General features: G+C 38.2%; 1 protein-coding gene across 1 annotated transcript; it reads left to right on the top strand.

The window, feature by feature from the left end:
- On the top strand, positions 8119 to 9553 carry LOC109847609. The gene is made up of 2 exons (XM_020416841.1): positions 8119 to 8518; positions 9039 to 9553. The coding sequence occupies exons 1-2, from the start codon at positions 8119 to 8121 to the stop codon at positions 9551 to 9553; spliced, it is 915 nt and encodes a 304-aa protein (XP_020272430.1).

The following is a 10717-nucleotide window of genomic DNA, read 5'->3' as shown; positions in this document are numbered from 1 at the left end:
ATATGATTGAACGACATTATGGATGATCCGCTCCGTTGAACTTGATCTACATATTCTAAAACCCAACACACCAAGTTTGGGGTGAATCCGTCGTCGTTTGACCCTCCATCGAGCCATGTGAAAAGTTCTATTCATTCAAAACCGTTAAAATTGATACGAGTGGATGAAGGGTCAAACGACGACGGGTTCACCCCAAACTTGGTGTGTTGGTGTTTTAGAATATGTAGATCAAGTTCAACGGAGCGGATAATCCATAATATCACTCAATCATGTGATTTTAGAGGCGTCAAGGAGGAAATCCCCTCCTATGACAAGGATACCCATTAATCTCTCTCTCTCTCTCTCTCTCTCTCTCTCTATATATATATATATATATATATATATATATATATATATATATATATATATATATATATATATATATATATATATATATATATATATATATATATATATATATATATATATATATATATATATATATATATATATATATATATATATATATTATATATATATATATATATATATATATATAATATATATATATATATATATATATATATATATGCTATCTCATTTACTATGATAATTAAGCTCTCCTTTCGATATTATAAATATCGAAATAAGGATGTGGTCGAGGTAAAACTCGTACCTAGAGTACTGGGCATGTAGAGCCGAGTCGCAGCAGGCTCCACAGTATTTGATCGACTTCATGGCACCATTAGCAGCAAGATTTTACCAAACTCGAGGAGCAAGAGGTGTATCTGTTTCCGTCAGCAGTACCACTTTTAGGAGTTCCATCACCGGTTGTACCTGTTGTGAAAGTAAAAAGGCAATACCAATGAGGGCATCACCACCACCACAATCAACTATTTATAGAGCCGCAGAGCAGGAAGTTTAGCTCTGAAAGAATAAGAAAGATATTAGACAATAAGAGCACCAAAGTTTCAAGGCACACCAATTTTAATTGTAACCTATATGGGAAGGAGTATGTGAAAATTTCTTGAACATCGACTTAGTACCAAGTAGAAGTTAGATGTATTCAGCATTGAGGACATCGTTGGAGGATAGCAACGACATCAAGATTTTTGACGGGGTAGCAATTATCACCTATTTGGGAGAATTTTAGTCACTAGTTCAACAAGCAGTTAGAGCTAGTCTAAGTGAAGCAGGGAGATATACCCATAGTGAAGGAAGAAATCAAAACCAGAATAGTGACAATGATAATGACAAGAGAACTATTGCAGAATCTAGAGAATCCTAGCTGCGGGAGAATGATTTTAACCCAGCAACAAGGACAATATAAGAAAGGAGTACCATTTGATTCGAGAGTGTCGAAGTAGCATAGAGTTCGGAGTACATGTTATAATCACAACAAGATCGAACAAAGAGCGAAAGATTTATCACAGTACACAAGCAGGAAGCTAGCATGATAGAGGTCATGGTCGATAGTCTCAGAGTCACAATTTCGGCCAACAGTGGGGAAATAGAGACACTACTTGTTAATTAGAGGATTTAGGGGCCAGCAGGCTAGATTTGCATTTATCCAGGAGATTCCTGAAGGACAGATGGTCCCATATATGTTACACCACCAACAGAGTTTATACAATAGTACCGCGTGATAAGGGTACGAGTGGAGCTTTCTTCATGATTTCTTTTCAGCTCGGATCTAGCTTGATTTAGGAAATTTGCTTATCTCTTATCTTTCATACCTTCATTGATAGGTTTCAGCTTGTAGCACATTTCTTAGATATTCTGTTGTCAGTCTCTACTCCTCTAGGGGGAGTATCCTTTCTATCTGTAGGAGATGTGTCATCATACTAGATGAGTCTGAGTTAGTCATCGAGTTGATCGTGTTGCTGATGTAAAATTTTGACATTCTTTCTTGGTATGGATTAACTATCATCATACCATATTAGTATCGACTATTTTACTGAAATAGTCAGCTTGTGAGCATTCGTTGGATTTGTATAGATGGTAACAACCTCACAGGGTAACCGGAATGTGGAGTCATTTCTGGTATACATCAAGTAGGTGATGCTGAGGGACCGGAGTGCTGATTTGTGTGAGACCGGAGTTATCTCAGAGTATCAGGATGTCTTTCAAGATATACCTAGATTTCCTCTAGTGAGAGAGGTTGTTTCCTGCATCGAGTTACAGCCGAGCACAGTACCGATATCCCGAGCACCCTATCATACAACACCTGCTAAGGTGAGGGAGCTACAAATAGAGTTAGATAAATGAGTTATTATCTTAGAGTATTACTCACTGGAGTATCTTTTATTTATGGGAACACTGATCCTCTTCGGGAGAATGAGGACGGTAACTTATGATTATGTGTAGATTTTTATGATGTGAACAAGTTCACTATCCGGATTTGATAGGATTTATGACTTGTTCGATTAGCTGCGTGAAGTGCAATATTTTCTCGAAGATTAATCTTCGTTCTGGTTATCATCAGTTACGGGTTCGGGAGATGGATGTTCCCAAGACCGCTTTTCTGACTCGATATGGATCTTTCGAGTTTATGGTCATGCCATTTGGACTGACCAATGCACCCGCAGTATTCATGGATTTGATGAATCGGGTTTTCCGTCCCTTCTTGGATCAGTTTGTGATTGTTTTTATTGATGATATTCTCATTTATTCGAGATCAGAGGCAGAACACGAGCAACACCTACGTTTGGCTTTGCAGATCTTACGAGAGCATCAGCTATATGCTAAGTTTAGCAAGTGCGAGTTTTTGATTTCTAAGGTCACATTTCTTGGCCATGTGGTCAGTAGAGAGGGTATAGCAGTGGATCTAGTTAAGGTTTCAGCAGTGCTTGATTAGGAACCGCCGAAGACGGTTACCAAAATTCGTAGCGTTTTGGGGTTAGCCAGCTATTATAGGAAGTTCATCCAGGAATTTTTGAAGATTTTGACTCACTTTCACGCCTTACGAAGAAGGGTGTACAGTTCATTTGGAGCGTTGAGTGTCAGAAGGCCTTTGATACCTTGAAGGCTAAGTTGCTACAGCGCCAGTTTTGACTATTCCGAGTAGCAACAGGACATTTGTGGTCTACACAGATACATCATTGGTAGGTTTAGGAGGCGTACTAATGAAGACTCAGAGGGTAGTAGAGTATATCTCACGACAGTTGAGGGTGCATGAGCAAAACTACCCCACTCATGATTTGGAGTTAACAGCAGTGGTATTTGTACTGAAGACATGGAGACATTATTTGCTTGGAGTGCAGTTTGAGTTGTTCACAGACCATCAGAGTCTCAAGTATCTTTTCTTCCAGAAGGAACTTAACCAGAGACAACAACGGTGGATGGAGAGTATCAAGGACTATGAGTTTGCGATTCAGTATCATCTGGGGAAGGCTAGACAACAAAGATGTACAAGGACTTAAAGAGACACTTCTGGTGGAGTGGTACGCGTAGAGAGATTGCAGAGTATGTGGCTAAGTATTTTACCTGTCAGCAAGTGAAAGCAAAACATCAGAGACCGGTAGGAATACTTCAGTCTTTACCCATTCCAGAATGGAAGTGAGCGGACATTTATATGGACTTTATTGTAGGGTTGTCGAAGTCGAAGAAAGAGAATGATTCTGTTTGGGTGATAGTGGACCAGTTGACGAAGTCAGCACATTTCGTTCCAGTGAAGACTACATACATAGCTAAGACGTATGCGAGGATATTTGTTCGGGAGATAGTTCGACTTCATAGAGTTTCGGAAACGATTGTATGGGATCGAGGTTCAGTGTTCACTTCGCACTTCTGGAGGAGTTTCTAGGATTCTTTTGGCAACAGATTATCATACAACAGTATATTCCACCCACAGACGGATGGTCAGACGGAGAGAGTAAATCAGGTGTTGGAAGACATGTTGCGGGCTTGTGTCATTGACTTTCAGGGCAGCTAGGAGTATCATATTCCACTGATAGAGTTCGCTTATAACAATAGTTATCAAGCGTCAATCGGTATGGCCCTGTACGAAGCATTATATGGGAGACCTTGTAGATCACCGATATGTTGGGCAGAACCGGAAGATAGCTTGATGCTTGGGCCAGAGCTTGTGAGACAGACCACTGAAAAGGTAGCATTGATCAGAGAGTAGATTCTAGCCGTTCAGAGTCGGCAAAAGAGCTATACAGATAAGAGACGAAGATCTTTAGAGTTTCAGGTTGAAGATTCAGTTATGATGTAGGTATCGCCCATGAAAAGCGTTCAACGATTCAGAAGGCGGGAAAATTTTGCACCGAGGTATATTAGACTTTTCTAGATTTTAGAGTGCATTGGAGCCATGTCATACAGACTAGATCTTCCAGCATCGATGTCTAGTATACACAATGTATTTCATGTTTCTATGCTCAAGAAGCACTTACATGATGAGGAGCAACAGCGAGTGTTGGTTGCACCAGAGAGTGAGATTCGGGATGATTTGACTACTACTGAGATTCCAGTTGGTATACTTGCCAGATAGGACAAGGGACTTAGAAACAAGGTAATTTCTTTGGTGAAAGTTCAGTGGAACCGAAGAGGCATTGAGGAGATTTCTTGGGAGCGCAAAGAGGACATGCGTTGCGACTACCCACACATGTTTGAACAGGTAAATTAAATTTTTGTATGACTTATATATAACTTATGGATTACATGTATGGTGATGTTTATACTTAACACTAAAATGAGGGTATTAACACTTAACTCCTAAATACTCGGAACACATGGTATATATATAAGGGGTTCCTTGTTTGGATTTTTCGCTCGATGTACTTGTTCCATTTAGTTAGGGGTTAAGTGGGGGTATTTATATTTTAGATGGTTAAGTGTAGACATCAAGAATAATTCTCGGGAGCACGAAGATGTTATGCAGCGCGACTACCTGCACCTATTAAGGAAGTGGATTGATTTATGTGTGTGATTATTTGTATGGTTATATTTAGATTTAACGCTAGAATAAGGATATTTCCACTTAATTCTTAATCTTTTGGAATATATGGTATATATATGGGGGGTTCCTTGTTTGGATTTTTCGCCCAACGTACTAGTTCCATTTGATTAAGGGTTGAGTGGGAATATAGTCATTCTGGATTGTTAAGTATAAATATCCCTATATGCTTATCAAGAGTTTAATATTATGAGAGGTGTATGTGTAGGTTGGTTCACCCTCGACATGCTTTATAATACTATCTTTCAGTTAAGTATGATTTCTGAATTTCGAGGACAAAATTCTTTTAAGGGGGGAAGAATGTAAAACCCCAAAAATTTGAATATTTTATGATAAATAATAATAAATATATTATATATTTATAAATAACATATTATGATGTTTTAGTATACTAGGAATTAATTTGAGATCAATTCAATATATATATGTATATATATAAGAGCAAATGCACAAATCATGCTCGATGTATAAATCTGGAAATTTATGATCACTGGAGAGATTTTATATTTTACATACTAATACGTTATGAATATGGAAAAACTTAAAAGACCAAAGTTGTAGATATCTTCAGCAGCTTTCTAACAGATCTTTAATCACCTCATTCTGAGGTCAAATACGAAAGTTACAGTCAAAATACCAAAGAGTATGTTTCTAGTCAGACTAGGTTTTCCAGTTTCGGGTTTCGGGTTTTGGGCTATAGTTTTTCGGGTTTGCTGTCATATATACACATATTTAAACATAAAAAACACCTCTTTTTCTCCTATGTTTTAAACCCTAGCATCCCCTTTTCCCCTCTCTCAAACCCTAGTTCTTTTCTTTGGCGATTTTTCAGGATTTTGGAGGATTTTTCAACGGGTTTTGTACAGTGCAGCGAAGGGGATTGCTTCTCTTTCACATGACAGGAGTTTTTCAGCATCTGAGGTGAGTAATATCTCACCCAACTCTGCACCCTTTTATTTTGCATATTTTATTAAGTTTTTTTTGAGCCAAAAACGTATTTTTAGTGTACAAAAGATAGATCTTTATAACTTATGAAATGAGAATACATTATCATAATTTTCTAATTGATTACAACAATAACCTTGACAAATTTCAGATCTAAAATTTATTAATCATGAATTAAATCATAAGTTTTTACTTTTAAAACGTTTAAACATGTGTATATAAATGTTTAGGGTTTCGACGATATATTTACATGCTAATATTTTATTTCATGTTGTTTCATATATGTTGATATCGGTAATATTATGCTTAGAAAATAATGATATCATTTCTTGATTTGTTTCGAAGCAGATAGAAACCTGTGAAGGGTTTCTGCCTGTTTCGGTTGATCGCCGACACAGTTTGTGCATGTTTACTTTTGTAATATAAAAAAGTTTACTATGACAGGGCAATGACAGAGTTCTTTTGAGAAAATCTACAGCTACATTGTTATTACTTGTATTATCTAGTGAAAGAGAAAATATTCTTTAATCATTTTCTAGTTTCGTAAGTTCTTTAACTATTAAATTGGCTACATTAATACTAGTATGTGACTCTTCAATTACAATAAAAGAAATAACTCTTTTAAACATTTACTAATTTTTATCAATCTAGTGTGTTGTGATACATAAATAACCTGTTTGTGCTCTAGATGTCCAAATATCAGAAGTTAAAAAAAAATTACAGTTTAAATTTTTAAAATAAGAAATTATTTTTCCTTGTTCCGTTCGATAATATTTTAAAATGTCACGTTGACAGGTTTGATGAGAAATTTTTTTAAAATTAGGATAAAAACCATCTCTAAACAAATCTTTAAATTCATCATCTTTTACTAATTTAAAAGAAAGATTTTTAAGAATGATAAACCGGATGACACATTTCTTGGCTCGGGCAGCATCATAATTCCAAGTATCGAGACTACCAGAAGAGGAGGATTGGGAAATCATAGATTGTCGGATATCACCTTGAGGAGTCTGGCCTTTGTTATGTTTTTCTATATGGTGTTTAAGGTGGTTGGCGCCACTCTTATGATGAGCTTGGAAAATCCGGCCGCACAACACACATTTAGCCTTCTGGGTGAGGATCCTACCGTGTTCATCCTTTATGACGTCTATCTTCTTAGGGCCTGTTCGTTTGGCCCAAAAAAACTTGGAAAACTGGGAAATGAAAACAAATTTTGATGCCACATAGGAAAGTGGTTTCGGGTGATTTCCATTTCACCTGTTCGTTTCACTATCGTGTTTAGAGAAATGTACCCTTGCAAACCACTTCCACGTAGGACTTTTGCCAATTTTGTTTTCAGCTGGTTTTGGCCTGAAAACAGCTGGGAAATGTGAAGCGACGGCATTAAAAAATCCCTTGGGTTTTCTTCCGAGCCTGGGGAAGAGAAAAGTGGGAAATGTTAGGTCATCTTCATCGCCTCTTCGTTCTCTTCAGTCTTCCCCATTGCTCCGCCTCTTCTCGTCTCCAATGCTCTGACTCTAATTTTTTGTAAGTCGGTGGAAGAAAAATCTCGGTAATGAGCCCTCAGCGACCATTCATGGGTTGTTTGTGTTATCCTAGCCAGATCCAGCAGCGACGGTGGGGATTTCGGGTGATTTCTGCTTCTTACCTTCTTCCATTTGAGCGGCTTGGCCAGATCTACACCTGATCCGGTAGATTTTTGGTCCTTGAAGGGGGATTCCATCAGGTTCCACTGCTTGAGGTCAACTCCGATTTTACCTTAAGGTATCCCTTCATCAGAGAGCTCAGATCCTTAAATAAGTAACATGCATCAAGTTTTAAGAGTTTAAAATTTAACCTTGTGATTTTTAGGGTTTTTTTTGTTCATTGCAACTGCATCTTTTTCGTTCATCAAAGAGCTAATTATTACCGTGCTCTTCGCGTCTCCAATGCTCTGTCTCTAATTTTTTCGTTCATTGCAACGTGACCATGTCTATATCCACTACCTGAAAGCTTGTCTTATACATGATAATTTAAGTTAATTGGGAATTTTCCAAGTAGCTGCTTGTATTACATAACCTGTTTAATCAGTCGTTTCTCTCTCTAAGTTTGTTCAAATCACATAATTTTTACATTTGTGTACTCTAGACTGTTATTTAAAAGACCCCAGCCCTGTCTAAATAAAAGGAGAATGTTAGTGAAAGGTTTATTTGGATTTTTATTTACCTAATTTAACTGCGGCCTAAATATTGTAGATGGATGGTGATTTTGATGATGAAGAGGTTGTAAAAAGAATGTGTGTTGGTGCTGCATTTTCAGTCATGGTAATAATTTTTACATTTTTGGGGAGCATCAAACGTCCCCGTAGATCAATACGGTCTGGTCCAAGTGAGGAGAACTTAAGGAGGGAAAAGACTAGGGCTGATTTGATGAGACGAATATTTCACGGTTATAGTGATAGCTGTCAAAACTTTGTTAGAATGCGCTCGGCTGCATTTATGAAACTAGCATCGTTAATGAGGAAACTCGATCTCTTAAAGGACTCAAGGAATGTAACAGTTGAGAAGCAACTTGCCATAACTTTAAATATTTTGGGACATAAGTCTAAAAATCGGACGATGAGAACACAGTTCATAAGATCAGGGGATACAGTCAGTAAATACTTCAATAGAGTGCTGCAAGCTATTTCGTGCATACAAGGCCGATTTATGAAACAAGCACCGAATGAAGTACCTCCAGAGATCCTAAGCAACCCATCATTTTATCCATTTTTCAAGATATATCACCCACTCTACCATTTTTCCAAATCAATTCTTTAAACAAATCATAAATTACTTTAACGTAGTAAGTTGTACTCCATAGGACTGCGTAGGTATGATAGATGGGACACATGTGGATGCTATGTTACCTGCTACACTTGTATCGCGTTTCAGAGGGTGAAAATGTGTCACACAAAATATTCTCGCGGCTTGTACACCAAACAAACTGTTCACTTATGTTTTAGCTGGGTGGGAGGGGTCGGCTAACGACTATAGAATCCTTCAGGATGCTCTGTCTAGACCACAACCATATGGCTTACGGGTGTACCCTGGTAAAATTCTTGTTAACTCAAATTGAAATTCCTCAATAATTATTCCATTATACAGATCTTAATACGAAACTGTGTAATGTGTAGAAAAATATTACTTGTGTGATGCGGGCTACACAACCCAGCCGGGTTTCATATCCCCGTATCGTGGTGTTCGTTATCATCTAAAGGAATTTACGGGGAGAACACCTCAAAATAGGAGGGAGCTATTCAATCTTAGACATTCATCTTTGAGGTCAAAGATTGAAGCTACCTTCGGTATATTGAAGAACCGTTTCAAGATTCTCACATCAAAACCCCATTACCCTTTCCCCGCACAAGTTGATATCGTTCTGGCGTGCACGGTTCTCCATAACTACATTGCAACAGTTGACCCAGAGGATGAATTGCTCAATGAGACCACTGACATTGAAGAGGAGGACGGCGAAGAGGAAATCAATGAAGAAAGCAACGTTATGGATTTCACGCAGTCCCAGACAGTAAGAGAACAGAACGCCTCAAAGGATGAGTGGAGGTCTCGTAGAGATCAAATCGCATTGGACATGTGGATTGATTATTGTAGTAAATATCGGCATGGTGACACTCACGAGTCTGCCTTGTGATTTGCTACCGTAGTCCTGAGGTTTTTATAAGTAATTTACCTTAGTTGGTCGTGTACCTTATTAAAGAGAAATCTTGCAGACTAAAATTCTGTTGTGCGACTGTATCTATTTATGATTCACTTAGTATCTGTTGCTGTCCTATCATTTGCCGGGTGGTTGTATGTTTGTTATTTATCATTTTGAGGCAACAAATTACATTAATCTTATCCCACTATCATGTATTTTACGCTGCAATATCGCAACTATTATTCGCCTGCTATGCCATTTGTGGTCAGTAATGCAATTGGTAATTTATTACTTGCTAGCTTTCTTACTACATGCTTGTAATGTCATCTATTACATATGAGATCTGTACTTGTCTGATGTTGTTAACTGATCTGTTGCAATCATAGGATACTTTCCACTTTGTCATTACTTGTTATGACTCGCATATGACCTTTTTGCATCTGAATTTGTTGAACTATAGGCAATGGGTGAAAAATCATCCACCGATCAGAATAATCCAATGGCCCCAGCAACATCTCATGCGTTCCCTGCAAGCATTGGCTTTCCCCAAAGTGTCAATCCCATGTTCCAGTCATCCACGCCCTTTGTGCAATCACCGTCAGGTTTTTCAAATATGCCTCACTACGATGGTAACTTTTTCCCTTTGCAGCACCCCATCTCATCTTACATGCACATGCTCAGTAGTCCACAACCTCTGCCACAAAATTTTCAAGGCTCCAATTCATCCGGGCAAGTTCATTCGCCAGCTAGTATTACAGGAACTAGTTCTGATTCACGAAAAAACAAAAGAATTGCCAGGGATGAAGCAGTAGCCACTTCTGCTTGTTCACCAAGAAAAGCCAAATCAGTTGCCCATAAGAAACGAAAAATCCCACTCGAGCTTGAAACTGCAAAAGTTGGCCCAACCAGATGGTGGACCACTGCACATGATGATGTGCTCATACCCTTCCTCGCAAATTTGGCCAAGTCTGGTCTTAAGCCAGACAAAAACTTTAAGCAACATGCATTTGCAATGGCTGCCGCTGAAGTGAACAACAAGTTTGGTACTTCCTTTCAAGCGAAGAGTGTTGTAAACTATATGAAAACAATTCGTTCTTGGTTTCAAGACATGCAGGCTGCTCGTGACATTAGTGGGGGCGGGTTGGGATGAAGAAACGC

Source organism: Asparagus officinalis, chromosome 7, assembly GCF_001876935.1.
Source record: "Asparagus officinalis chromosome 7, Aspof.V1, whole genome shotgun sequence".
Classification (NCBI taxonomy): domain Eukaryota; kingdom Viridiplantae; phylum Streptophyta; class Magnoliopsida; order Asparagales; family Asparagaceae; genus Asparagus; species Asparagus officinalis.
This window is presented reverse-complemented; position numbering and strand designations above follow the sequence as displayed.

Excerpts from the sequence above, each read along its gene's own strand:
- LOC109847609 (XM_020416841.1), top strand. The coding sequence starts at position 8,119 with ATGGATGGTGATTTTGATGATGAAGAGGTTGTAAAAAGAATGTGTGTT. Across the intron at positions 8,519-9,038 it reads AAGATCAGGGGATACAGTCA|AAAAATATTACTTGTGTGAT; the intron begins GTAAATACTTCA and ends TGTAATGTGTAG.